Source organism: Montipora foliosa, chromosome 6 (genome assembly GCF_036669935.1).
Source record: "Montipora foliosa isolate CH-2021 chromosome 6, ASM3666993v2, whole genome shotgun sequence".
NCBI classification, from domain to species: Eukaryota; Metazoa; Cnidaria; class Anthozoa; order Scleractinia; family Acroporidae; genus Montipora; species Montipora foliosa.
The window spans coordinates 56,235,888-56,250,382 of record NC_090874.1 but is presented as its reverse complement, the minus strand read 5'-3'; the positions used below and the strand labels follow the sequence as shown (position 1 = coordinate 56,250,382).

Below are 14,495 nucleotides of genomic sequence, written 5' to 3'. Positions count from 1 at the left end.
AAGCCGACGAAACTTTCAGATGTTGCTCAATACACGGAGCAAGGCTCTTTCACATCAACAATCACCGCTGTTGGGGGGTACACTTTCGAGGGGGATGAAACTAGACACATGTCTAGAATTCAGAAGCAACTACAACATGCAGGGCCACTTTTAACCATGGACCAAACGTTTGGCTCGGCAGTGGGAATGATTTGTATATTTAGCGGCTCGTCTGGCTCGTCTGGCTCGTCTGGCTCGACAGTGGATGTAAGAACGAGGAATAGGCCATTTCCGAGTTCATGTCTGCCTCATCATCAAAGAGAATCTAAGTGCGAAGTCTTTGTGATGGTAATTAGTTCTACTTTACATATGAATAAAAACTAATTTTCATCAGAATAACTTTGCACTTAGACTCGCTTTGAAGAGGAGGCAGACATGAACTCGGAAATGGTCTAATATTTGTATTGCGTTAAGTGTTGGGTTCATATATTTAGGGCCTGTTTATATGGTCTCGGTTACCCGAGACAGCCCTCCTCCCGAGACAACTTTACCGAGCGTCTATATTAGAATAGCGTGACCGAGACAAAGTTGACCCTACTTCATTATGCATATATTTTAAGACGCATCTTCAAAAAATGCGTATCATCATTTGCCTTTCTTTCTTTCTAGTTCGTTTTTCTTAAGTATAGTTGCGTTTTCACATTCAGCAAATGGACTGACAATCTTAACGCACCAATAAAATGTAGTTTAAATAAAAGGCTGTTTATGAATCAAGAGTTTCCGTTGACAGCGGTGAGAATTTTAGCGGGAAGAAAACTTTTAATTCGAAAGTAAATGCTAAAAACATGTATAAGCTCCCAAATTGTTACTTCTTTGATTTTTATTTTTATTTTGCTGTCTCGTCTCGGGTTGTCGAGGCAAACCGTTTACATGCGAAAAAGTTGTCTCACCTACCAGGGTTACCCTACCTGCCGAGGCGAGACAACTCGCCTTCCCGAGTTGTCTCGCCCACCCGAGTTGTCTCGACCACCTCATGTAAACGGTTGATAGAATATTTTAAACAAATGAGTGGAAAAATATCTCGCCAAGGGTAAATCGGGGGGTGGGTTGTCTCGGGTACCCGAGACCATATAAACAGGCCCTTAGTGTCTCGTTTGGCTCGGCAGTTGATGAAAGAACGAGGAATGAGTTGTATGCACGTGAAGTATTGGGTTTATATATTTAGCGGCTCGTTTGGCTCGGCAGTGGATGAAAGAACGAGGAATAGTTTGTATGACGCCGTTTAGTCTTGGGTTCCTATATTTAGCGGCTCGTTTGGCTCGGTAGTGGATAAAGGAACGAAGAATAATTTGTATGACGTTAAGTGTTGTGTTAATATATTTTGCGGCTCGTTTGGCTCGGCAGTGGATATATTCTTCACACGATCTCGAGAAAAGTGTAGTTTACCGAACCGTAAAATGAAAGCTAAAATTTTAAAAGAGTGCTTAGGCCTAATCACTGAAACGAGGCTTATAATGAATCGGTAAATCAGTGCTATATTGTTCACACGAGACTTAACGTCATACAAATTATTCGCCTTTCTTTCATCCACTACCGAGCCAAACGAGCCATCGCATTGACATAAAGAGCGTAAGAGCCAGTGAAAAAAATTATTTCTCGTTCTTACATGCACTGGCGAGCCAAACGAGCCGCTAAATATATGAACCCAACACTTAGCGCAAAACTGATTTTTCCCACTGCCGAGCCAAACGAGCCGTCTTGTTTGGTCCATGGTTAAAAGTGGCCCTGTATTCTGTAGTTTAGCCAATAAAACGTGGATGGGTTCCTCAAACTTGAAAACCTGACTGCACTATTGTCTGTTCGGGTCTGTTATTTTACCAAGGAAGACTTCAAGCGGGACGGCTAGTACTTAAACACAATATGCGGGAATGATGGAATGCCGGAACGGTGGGACGGTGGAATACTTAAACACGGAACGCCAGAATAATTAAAACGGAACGCTGGAATGCTTAAACACGGAACAGTTGTGAAAATTTTGACAATTGGAACACATGATTTCTCCCCCCACAAGTGTTCGGGGCAAAAACGAAAGTGGAGATCGGAACTGCGTGTCCCTCAGAGTTTTTCAGTGCCTAGATGTTTTCGTTCCGAAGACTTTGGGAAAGTCGTGAAGAAGGAGTTACATCACTTCTCTGATGCGAGCACAAAGGGCTATGGTCAATGCAGTTACTTTATTGTCGTAAAAAAGGTTGCTGTTATTCATCGTGGTGAAGTACAATAATAATGTTAGTCTCGTTTGTCTCACGATGTGGTCACTTGTGATGTAGATCGCGACGTTTCGACTGCATACTGCTAGCCTTATCGGCCGATGATGTCGACTGCTTACACGTCACCTTTTAAACAGGATGCTCTGCTGTGATTGGTAGGTTTTCAGCAGCTGTGATTGGTGCTTTTCGATCCTCGCTGTTTCGGCGTGTTGTTCCTTCGGCGGTCCGCTGTCGTACGGTTCTCCTGTTGTGCTCGCATCAGAGAAGTGATGTAACTCCTTCCTCACGACTTTCCCAAAGTCTTCGGAACGAAAACATCTAGGCACTGAAAAACTCTGAAGGACATGCAGTTCCTACCTCCACTTTCGTTTCTGCCCCGAACACTTGTCCCGAACACAATTGTCAAAATTTTCACAACTGTTCCGTGTTTAAGTATTCCAGCGTTCCTTTTTAATTATTCTGGCGTTCAGTGTTTAAGTATTTCACCGTTCTGGCATTCCGTGTTTAAGTACTAGCCAAGCGGGATCTTCCAGTAGCAAAGCAATAAGCGCGGGATAGCACTGCAAGCTCTCTTGCGCTTTGTAAAACTCCTGCATGTAACTGACATATAAAACCCTGTTTAACTACCACGAGGTAAATTTGTTCAGAGATGGAGCCAATATCAATACAATTTAGCCTCTGGATTAAGATTCAAGTCTACAAAGTATTGCTCTCCTCGCGTGTGTTTTGTTCTTTTCATCAAGTACATTTAGTCATCCGGAGAAATCCTTGACTATTGCTACGCCATAGCCTCGTTTGCATACACAAAAACAAAGATGGCGGATTTCAATTTAAATTTGCCCATATTTGAAGCGTTGTTGTTGGCTATTTAAACACATTTACTCCAAATGAGTGGTCAAGTATAACAATACAGGTAAAGAAGTTTCGATTCAGAGAAAATTTTTCTAGACCGTACTTTCCCTTTAACACAAAACATTGCATCAGCAATTTCAAAATTTCAAGCGAACGAGTGGGAACATGGCGTTGTTGAATTAACCAATAACGAAATGTCTGTTCCCACGTGCCCGCAAAAGCATGTGTTTCTCAAACAAAAATGTAATTATAAAGTTCTCAACAGTAGGCAAAGGATTATGAACACAGAAAGAACACATGTGAGACATTTGCATGTTTTATTTGTAATTTTGTTCGTACATGTTCCAAAAAGGTTCTTCTAAGTTTTACGGGAAAAGTACATGATTGTACATAGTATGGTAGATTTTGTTTGCAGATGTTCAGCTTCTGTTATACAACCCTTTTGCTCCAAATACTTCACTAGTTATCACAAGATTGCATAGATATTTAAAAAAACTAAGGTCTGTTCAAGTCAGGCCATGTTAAGTAATGCACTTCTTTTGTAGGTATATTTATTAGTATTATACTAAAACACCGGATAGCGTTGAGCGCGCATGCTGATTGGCTATTCAAACTCCGGATATCCTTTGCTATTCACCTCTGACCAATTCGGGCGGAATTTAGGCTGGAAATGTTGTAATCTTTCCAGGAATAAATGAGTTAAAATCATCTTTTTGTGCTATATTATCTCCCTGTTTTAGTAAATACCGGTATACTAAAACAACTATTCACCTAGAGTCTCAGTGGCTAGTGGGTGATATTTACCTCGTCGCTTCGCCGCTGGCTAAACATCCACCACTAGCCACCTCCATTTCGGTGAATAGTTGTTAATTATAATACTTTTGCATAGATCCCCACCTTCCACCATATGCTCCACGCCCTTACAGCAGTCCTGAGTTTCAAAATGCCCCAGCCCAGTATCCCCCTCCTGGTCAAGATTTTGGTATCAAAAACCCTTCTGGTCCAGTGACTCAGGAACCACCAGTGCAAGGTGCTAACTTACCTCAGTTTAGTTACCCAACACAACCGCCACACCAGTACCCACCACACCCAGGCTACCAAGCACCAGTCAGCGCTCAGCCAGGTTACCAATATGCTAGTGCTCCAATCACAACTCAGCATAACATCGTCACAGTCGTGGTAAGTTACCAAACATCAAGTGAAGCTATGATCCTCGCAGTCATGAACGCAATTTTTGCAATTGGGTAAAGAAGCCTAAAAAGTTCAGGACTTCAACGGGTTTTGAACCAGTGACCTCGCGATACCGGTGCGACGCTCTAACCAACTGAGCTATGAAGCAACTGATGTTGGGAACTGGTCATTTGTGTGTTCTAATGTTCCCGTGAGGAATGAATCAACGATGAAATGATATATGAAATGGATCATATACATGTATGAACTGCGGATGTGAAATCAAGAGAAGCTATGATCCTCGCAGTTATGAATGCAATTTTGCAATTGCGTAAAGTAGCCTTGATTTCATATCTGCAGTTCATATATGATCCATTTCATATATGATTTCTTCGTTGATTCATTTCTCACGGGAACATTATAACCCACAAATGACCAGCTCCCAACGTGAGTGGCTTCATAGCTCAGTTGGTTAGAGCGTTGGTTCAAACCCCGTTGAAGTCCTGAATTTTTCAGGCTTCTTTACGCAATTGCAAAAATTGCGTTCATAACTGTGAGGATCATAGCTTCACTTGATTTCATATCCGCAGTTCGTATATGATCCATTTCATATATCATTTCATAGTTACCAAACAATTTATAATTCCTCTAGGTTTACAATGTACATGTATAATAAATTTTCATTTTCAGCTTTTCAGTCCTGAGAGCGAGACTTAAGACTTGACTCTGTTTAACGCCAGACAATTTTACTCGGGGTGGCTTCAGAGATTAATGGATTAACATTGAAAATTCATTCAGAATAGAAAGGAAACCAAGTGGAGCAGTGTTTCCTCAAAATGACCTAAAACCATTCAAGTTAAAGTAAGGATTCATGAATGGTGATTACAACTCAACACTGTGCAGGGATGTACGAAACTAGCATGGAAGCAAAACTATTCTAATGATAATCCGAAAATAGTGACCCCAAAACTTTCTGACAATCATCCAAGTCTTGTGCTGAGCACGAGCCCACCCACTCGCTCATGAAATCTGACGAAGATGCAGGACGACAGGTAAACCATGCGCAAGAAAGTGGTCGGCAAGGTTAGTGTCGCTGCGTGCCTGGCGGCTTGCAGCAAGTACAAAATCTTGCAGACATGCAGCCTTTAAAAATTGAGTTCCCTAGTTTTGAGCACAGTTATTTCCTGCCTTTAACCAACATTACTCACTTTGACTCCACAGCAGCAGGGTGGACCAGATGTCATTGTTACTCCAAAGGTTGCACCACCTGCCTACTCTGCGTTGTCCTGGTTTGCCTGTTTGTTTTGCTTCTGGCCAATAGGAATTTGTGCTATATTGAAGTCAAATCAGGTGTGTTTCACATTTCATGAAACAGGGCATTTCTTTTTTAGTATTGCTGTCCAAATATTGAGACTTTGGTTTGTTTCATACCTAGACTAGAGATGCAATTTTACGAGGAGATCTCGTGACTGCCAAGCTATTGAGTATCGAGACGAGGATTATAGCCAAAATCGCAATAGTGTTTGGGGTTATTATGATTGTTGTCTCTATGATTCTCCGTTTTGCATTTTATTCTTCTCGGTAATTTTGAATTAGAGTCCAATGGAATAATGCTAAGTATAGAAAATCAGGTTTAACTAACTTGCCTTTAGATTCTTGTGGGTACCATTTGACTAGTATGTATTACAAAAGCTGGTGTCTTGTTGACCATCAATTAAAGTGCTACTATAATAAAAAAAAAATTCACTTCCTTTTTTCCTTCACACCTGACTGGCAAAATTTTGTGCTTCGAATTTTATCCAAAGGCTGTTTGCTTTGAGTAAAAGTTTTTGATTTCACGGCCGCCATTACTCATGTTCAAGACCAACCGATTGGACCTCAGAGGGTTGGATTGATGATAAGATGACATCAAACACTCACCAGGTTAAAACTGCAGCATGTAAACGCAGATTATTATACATGCAAAACACGAGTTTGAAAGTCTGAAAGCTCGAAACTCCCATGCTGCAAAATAATTAATTTTACGCGCGTGCACACCAATTGCAATTTTAAACTAGCGAGTCTTTGACGTCATCTTATCCTCAATCCAGCTCTCTCAAGATTTTGAATTAGTAATGTGGACCATTAATAACGAGAATTTCACTCAAAAATAAACAGGTGTCTTTTTTAAATGAAGGCTTAAAACGTCTGTCACTTTGTGTTCAGTTTACATAGATAGTTTTGATTTTTGGTCATAGTAGCACTTAAAGTTACCTTTAAGTTAGTACTTTAACCCACTGACTGCTAGCAGCGAGTCTTAATAGATTTTAAAGTGTACTCGTCAATGTGTTAACAACATTCCACTCGAAAACGTTTCTAATCAGTAGTGATGACATTTTGCACTTGATTATTTCAATGTCTCTAGATAATTTTGTTGAAATCAGCATCACAAAATATCTTCCATAGCAGTTTTGTGGAACATTTTTAACCTTAGGAATTTCTGCTGGTGTTACCAGCACGATATATCATTAGATAATAATTTAGTTGATGTGTGTGATTCCAGAATGAATGCAAGTGCAATGCATTCTTGTTTACTTGATTAATGCTCCTGCATTTTTTCCCATTTAGTTGTGCTGCAGCAGTGCAGTTATGGTAGAATAAACAAATGCATCTCTCTTGACTGGAACATACTGTACTTGTTTTTTAAGGTATTACTTATTATACTATTAATAGCTTTTTGTTTAAGAATGCTTCGATCAAGCATCCTGTGGAATGCAAAATACATGTTACGATGCAAGCTGTTACATCAGCAAATTGCAATAATATTCTGAAAAGTTCTGATAACGTCAGGCTGTTTTTGCTGGCTTGCATGCCCTCAGACACCACTCTCAAGAAGTCATTTTGCTTGCAGCTGGGGTGGCATCTGCATTCAAGTATAACTGCAAGTCAGACATGGTTTGTGTAATTGATTGTACATATAACTGACAAAGTTAAACTGCAAGACCCTATGTTTTGACCCTTTGTGCTGGTGTCTTCATCAGGGGTGATAAAAGCTGCTGCCACAAGACTCCTTTGGATACTCAGTTCCAAATATTCTTTCCTTTTAATGAGATGTAAAAATAATATCTTCAAGGCTGCCATAGGTGCAATGCATTAAATGCATTGCAAGCCTGCTAATGTTCACTTCACATAAACTTGCACTAACCCTGAGTGATACTTTTATGATCAGAGTTTACTCTGTCAAACACCAGGCAACTTTACTCTGACATCAATCAGGCCTCTTCAGGGGGTTAAAGATAACATCGGATCTCAGTCCCCTCCGATGAAAACTCACAGTACTTTAATTAGTACTGAATAGGCAACCACATTTACAAAGATTTACTGTGCACTCAAGAACGAACTAAAAAAATGTTACAGTAGAAACGTTTGATTTTGTTAGAAAATTAATGTTAAATTAGTCATACACGTTATAATGTAGGTTGATAACGTGCAGATATAAACTAGCAGGAAAGATTATTTTCATGGGAAAACATGCTTAGATGTATGAGTTCCAAGCATATCTAAAAAAAGAAAGTCAGTACATTCTTTAATAGTAGCCACTTGTCTCTTGAAAACCAAATAACAATATCACAGAAAATGGAATGTATTATCTATGAGGTTAAAATACACAATGACACTAACATTTTGAGCCCAAAGTTACTTAAAACTGTATCATCCGTATGGTGGATGTCTTAAGGTTTTTTTTTTTTACAAAAGCACAACTGATGTTTTGAAGCAATCATAACTAAGAAGAGAGAGAAGTCAAGAAAGTTAGCATCAGCGTTCTGTATTTACCCCAACTTATAGAGGAACCTGGCAAAATTAATGTCTGCCTTGTGTTAAGACACAGCTTACTAGATGTTCAGTGTTCTTATTTCACACAACTCTTCCTACGTTTGACAATCAAAGTTGATAACAGTCCTGTAAGTTGGCAAAATTCAGTGGTAAAACTACTGTCACAATACAGATCAACAACTGCAATAGCTTGTACATACTGATCTCGTGTGTACAAGTGAATATGGAACAAGAAATTGTTTTCTGTTCCAATCCTAATTTCTTTGTCATGTACAGTCATGTCCTTGAGGGAAAGCCTAAAAACAAAAGGACGATTCTCTAGCCGGACTTTGTTCCCTTTGAAGAAAGCTTTCCTGCTAAGGCTGCCATAATTTAAGCTGCCCATCTTCACTATATGTGGAAATCAAATTGTTGTGTGGATGATGTTCTACCCCAATCACATCCTTGTCATGTACCTATGGAAGAAAAAATGTGCAACAGAGCAAAAAAACATTATGGCACAGCCACACAAAGTGCACTAAAATAAATAGAAGATATTACATGGCTAGCTGCGTGATGATATCAGTTTTATCTTTGGAGTGCCCATATTATCTCTCATGAGTGAGCGCAGTGAACGAGTGCAAGATGCTAACAGCACGAGAAGATGAACATTAATTCGCATCCCTGTATGGCCACGTTATGTTCTGTTTATATATTGATACTGATGAAATGTCCGGATTTAAAAGAACTTGTTTTATTCATTTCCAAAACGGCGAAAAAGTCTACCGCTAAAACACTCTTACAGGGCTCAAAATTGCCACTTAATTTTGTTCCCTTGCGACTAAAATATCTGGAGAAGTCGCAAAAATTTGAGACTTGTTTTCACCTTCGCTCTTTTGAAACAAAAGGGTTAGCAGTTGCCACTTTGCTAAAATAAATAAAGACATGACATAATTAGTTTGTTTCTCGCCGTGAATTTTCTTAAATTTACATACTTTGTCGCAAAATTGCGACTGGATTTTTTCGTTAATTTCGAGCCCTGTGACATGTTGAGTAACATAAAACTAATCATGAGAATTGTCATGTAGTAGAGAAAATTTGTATGTCAGGACAAAAGTATCCTACCAGGAAGGGGAAGCTCACTTTTTATTGGTTAATTGTTTTACCATGACGACACCTATATCCTCACGTGTGAAAGATAAAAGTAATATTTTCACTGCACACGGTGAAGAATATGATTTTTAGGCAAAGGAAAATCTTAGTACCCGGTATTTCATCAGTAGCTACATGTATGATAATAACATGGTGTACTTGTTGTATATTGTCATTTATTAAATTTTCAACCTCCGATAGTGCATTTTGCGAGCTCTGATTGGTTCACTCAATCTCGGTTATCAGCTCATATACCTTAGTTTGACCTTATATGGTAAATGATTGCGCTAAGCGTTGTTAAGCTAAAAACGTTTTCGCTAGAAAGAGAAATTTCGCTCTAAATAGAGCCAAAAATGAAAAAAAATTGTTTTGTACAAACGTTGGATCAATTCCGACGTTTAGAAGTACGCAAAAAGGCAAGAAATGTTTTTGCGATGAGCCTACGTCTGTCTGACCACAAGCCTATTACACAACATCGCATCTTCATCAAGTTTTTTCGATTTCGCTTGCATTTCGTATTTCCAAGTTTTTGGAGTTTAAGGAATTTAATAAAACAATCATTCCATTCGCGCTTGTTTGATATGAGACTGGTTATAGCCAACTCGGCGCAACGCGCCTCATTGGCTATTTACCATCTCACATCCAACGCGCGCTCATGGAATAATTGTTAAATAACGATGCATAACAGATTTTTGGTGCCCACTGAAATAAGAAAAAAAAAACATGTATGCTCTAGTACCCAACTTCAATGAGCTTCTGATAAGTCAATCCATAACTTAATCACCAAGCATTGAACAACATTAATTTGGCCAAAATTACAGTAGCACTGTACGTAAGGTTTTCCTATGACAAACTGTGTACTCTCAACACCTACAACACCTTGTGCGAACTTTTTCGATGGGTTTTTCCAACATATTTTTTTTCCAACAGCCTTTCTCAACATCTTCAACAGGCCAGCAAGAAAAAAATAATAATGCCAATGGGTTGTCCAATGGTTTTTCCAACTGTTGTGCAATGGGGACCCAATCACAAAACACACGCATGTAATACTAGTTGTTCCGGAAGTTTTTGTGTGGTTCTCTTTCATAGCATTTGGACATCATTGTACAATTATTACAGCTCCAGTGCGGCTTAAACAATGTTAATCTCAAGACAACTATTTTGTCTGACAGAGACACTGTGTACTTAAATGTGCAAAACGTTCTACATTGTAACTTCTTGTCACTTGCCTGTGATCCCTTCTTTTCATAAGGAAATAATGCACATGTAAGGAAAAGACATTCTACACTTACCTCCAGTGACTGTTCCAGTTTACCAGTCATGGCACTGAAACAATACATAACCATATCCTCTCCGACACAATAAACCCACTCCCCCCAGGGAGAAAGGGCACAGCACACAATGTCACCACCATCTCTTTTACCACTAGTGAAGCTACGAACAATCTGTATGAATAGTGACACGTGGGACAGGTTTAGTAAATAATTGTTAATTTAAAAAAAGTTAAATAATAATAATAATAAGTGAAGAATACAAGTTTCAATGCAAAATGTTGAATGTTAGCAGGACTTCAAACGCTAGGGACAAAACACAGTACTGTACGTATGTCATGAGGCTAGGCTAATCACGAAATAAATAGGACGTATACAGAACATGGACCCCAGGTCCATGGACCACCCCCGTGGACCCGGTCCATGCATCCCTTCATGGACCCAGTCCATGGACTACCCCTGTGGATCACCCCTTCTTTTGTACAGTTTCCAGCAGAAAAATCTTTAGACCAGAAAGAAAAGCCATCCTGGCACTTGTCTGGACAATTTGAGCAATAATTGTTGTCTGTTACAGAGACATGAAAAATTCAGGAGTTCACAACAGGATTCGAACCCATGACCTCTGCGGTGACGGTGCAATGCTCTACCAACTGAACTCAGTTGGGAGCATGTCATGTTTTGCATACATTGTCCTCTTATAATTAGGGCCTTAGCGTACCTTTTTGGCCTGGCCTGTTTTATGCCTCGCTAGTATGTCTGGACTCAGCCGACCGGTTGGCTCAGTTGTGTGAGTATCGGACTACTGTGCGAGAGGTCGCGGCTTGATATCAAAACCCCGGCGAGACCAAACACTCAGGGTCTTTAAATAACAAAAGAACTAGCCTTTCCTGAGAAAAATCTGGAAAAACTCTCCCCTTATTTCGTATACAAGAGGGAGATCTTTGAATGATGTCCTCGTTAGGGTTTAAATTTCCTATCTTGACTAATAGAAGTGGTGTTTGGCCTGTCTACGCCCTCAACGTCATGCGAAGTGACCTATGATGACTAACACCGGAAGTCTGTACAGACGGAAGTCACTTCTGTCGCTAACCGGTTTCATCCGAGACTATGACTTGCTTTTCTGCTTGTAACTTTACAAAATAAGGAGTGGTCCATTGGGGTAGTCCATGGACCGGGTCCATGAAGGGGTCTATTGGTCCACAGGGGTGGTCCATGGACCTGGGGTCCATGTTTTGTATACGTCCAAATAAATATTATCATTGATTTGGATGGGTAAAAATGCCCAGCTCCAGGAATTCACAGATACAGTACTGGCTTCTATATCAGTTGAGCTGCGCACTTTAAAAATTAATGTGTTTTGTTAACAGCCAAGGTAAACTTGGGAAAGGGGGGAGAGATAAGAAAAGACATTTTCCCTCCTTTCCAAATCCTTGTTCAGCTACTTCTCTCGATTACATGTCAAACCACAATCGAGTCAAAAGTGCGTGGCTCAAACAACATTCTAGAAGGGACTGCTAACAGTTTACATGAAGGCTTCAGCTCTGAGAGACCTGTACCATAGGACCAGAGTACCAGTGAACAACGGACAAACTTGATCCTCATAATTACGGCATCAAGTCTGGGAAGCAATCCAAGGCCACATGGTTGCAAGGAAAGTGGTTCAATTGTGTCACTGTCCCAACCTTACTCCCCTTCTCTTTCAAGTGCTATTTTTTCATTTAACAAAGCACAAAACCTAAAATAATAGCAATGCATACAAAAACATATTAAGTAAAAATGTTGGTACGATTGTTCCTCAAAAGGTTCCAAGTACCATACTAGGAAGACAATACATTATACATGTAGAATAAAATAATAAGGAAATCAGAGATCAGCCAAGAATTTTAAAAACCCTCAACGTAAATTCTATATCTGCAGTAGGTGAGCATGGGTGAAATGTGGTTATTTCACCCATACTCATAGTAGTGGTTGTCTCAAAAACAAAGACCTCAAGATCCCGAAAACTCAACAAAAGCAACCCAAAACCCTAAACCTAAAGTTGGTTTTTAGGCCTAGAGCGTCACACGGCCAATATATACATCCGACGAGAAGTGAAGATGTCCGGCCACATGTGGAGCGTGGTTACTCGACAGTAAATATGGTGGATCACCTAGCGTTCACTTTGAAACAAGTTGAAGGGAATGAAGGACTTGAAGTTCGCTTGAGGTAACTCAAAAACCAACTTTAGGCCTAGTGTTAGCCAAATTGAGAATTTTACATGCGAAAACAAAATTTGGCACGAAAATATTTTGGGAAATAAGTAACTGGAGTATTGAAAAAAATTTGAACTTTAAAGGAGGAAATTCTTGATATTCCCGTGAACTTTCAACAAGGGATACTTAAAGATCTCTCTGTCAAATTATTATTAAAATATTGTTAACTTGTGAGCATCGTTACAAGCTTGGTGCATGCAAATTATAAAGAAAATCTAACGACCATATTGTCTGTAAATAAACAAAACCGATTTTCAAGGCCTGTTTATATTTATTCATGTTGCCATAGCAACGGCATATATGTCAGGTTAACTATCAAAAAATCGAAGTTCGTGTTGTTAACTTGCATGCTACCATATCTGGCGACCAAAGGATCAAGGGTTTTAGAGAAAAAGGCAAATGAAACATGGGTATCAAAATCTGTGTTCAGCCACCTTAACGCTCGCGCCGCCAGCCATTTATCTAGTAACCAGGTTGCGCGCGGCCAGGAAACTATATGAAGCCGATGAAGCCACCTTAGTCAATAGCAATTTTGAGGCCATGCCGTGGAAATCTTTGATGAGGAGAGATCTTTGAAGTAACGTTGACAAGGAGCAAGGATGGCACAGTCAGTTAGTGCGCGGCAGGAGGCCCCGGCTCTCACCTCCTTGTTTCAACTTCTTTCCTTTCAGTGTAGCTATAGTACCTTTAAATACCTGTAAAACGGAGCACCGTCGACTTCAGGCTTGTCAGTTAAATTACTGTTAAATTTGATCGCTTTACTTTAACGTTTCAAATAAATAACCGACATCACTTCGGTCACATAGTGCGTGCGCGTCTAGTGCCAGTGCCCAACCGCGAGTTTCAATGAAAAATCATATTAAAGCCTTAAGGAAAAGAAACAAACCAGTTATTTTTTTTCATCCGAACGGAACCATTTCATCATTATTCATAAGCTGTAGCATGGGACTGCCGCTTGCAGAAAAAAAAAAAAGCAGCCACGAACAGCTGTTTCTAAAAAAACCCGCCTGCTATGTTAGCTACGCCATGCTGAGGAGCCCTTCATGAGGCCTAGCAAGGCCAAAACAGCTGTCCATGGCTGCTAATTGACCGGGTGAAATGGTTGTGCGCATGCGTCATGTGTTGGCCACACCGGGTTGTTGTTAGCGTGCGTCACCTTGCTCTTTTATTGTTTTTTACGCAGAAAAAAACGGAGAAAATATGATCAAAATGAGGCTTTATGACGCCATGCCTTCGCTGAAAAATAGATTTTCTTTAAATCCATGGTGCAGATTTTCCATTAGAGTATTTTTGCACTGTTGCCATAGTTTTCTGAGTACAAAAAGGTAACCTCTCAGATTTCTCATGCTATTTCTGTTTTGGTCACGTGACTTACCAAATATAGTCGTGATTCCAGTGAGAGGAAGAAATATTCAATGGTACACACTTGACTAAAAAGGACAATCGTGGAGTTAAAGGGACGCGATAAATTACCATTTCAAGTCCCCCATGGCTATGGGTTTGTAAATATCATAAAAAGGTGATTACCTATTAGTTATACAGTTCACATTTTTGGGGAAAAAAGGGAAACGTCAGCCGTTTCAATATTATTGTTTTATAAAATTAATAATAGATACAATTACTGTAGGGAAGCAGGGTTGGCTCAGTGATGAGAGCACTCACCTCCCACCAATGTGGTCCCAACCTCGTTCCCAGGGCTTTTTTAAAAGCCCCGGGGAACAAGGTTGATGTGGCCCAGGTTCGATTCCCAGACCAGACGC

The 14,495-nt window shown here is 39.9% G+C and overlaps 1 protein-coding gene and 1 long non-coding RNA gene across 5 annotated transcripts in view; one reads left to right on the top strand and one right to left on the bottom strand.

Moving 5' to 3' along the window:
• The window catches only part of LOC138007827 (proline-rich transmembrane protein 1-like), a 16,484-nt gene extending 9,551 nt beyond the window's left edge, over positions 1 to 6,933 (top strand). For 3 of the 4 annotated variants that reach the window (XM_068854909.1, XM_068854910.1, XM_068854911.1), the window contains 3 exons: positions 3,988 to 4,277; positions 5,490 to 5,618; positions 5,704 to 6,933. In XM_068854909.1, coding sequence (XP_068711010.1) covers positions 3,988 to 4,277; positions 5,490 to 5,618; positions 5,704 to 5,853 — 569 coding nt within the window. In that variant the 3' untranslated portion in view covers positions 5,854 to 6,933. The remainder of the gene's footprint in view (positions 1 to 3,987; positions 4,278 to 5,489; positions 5,619 to 5,703) is intronic. The other variant, XM_068854912.1, reaches the window with a different exon arrangement.
• LOC138007834 (uncharacterized) lies at positions 6,116 to 10,883 on the bottom strand. Its single transcript, XR_011124122.1, has 2 exons — positions 10,505 to 10,883; positions 6,116 to 8,536 (listed from the first exon to the last, which is right to left on the bottom strand). It is a non-coding gene; the product is annotated as an uncharacterized lncRNA (long non-coding RNA).
• Between the last annotated feature and the right edge of the window lie 3,612 nt (positions 10,884 to 14,495).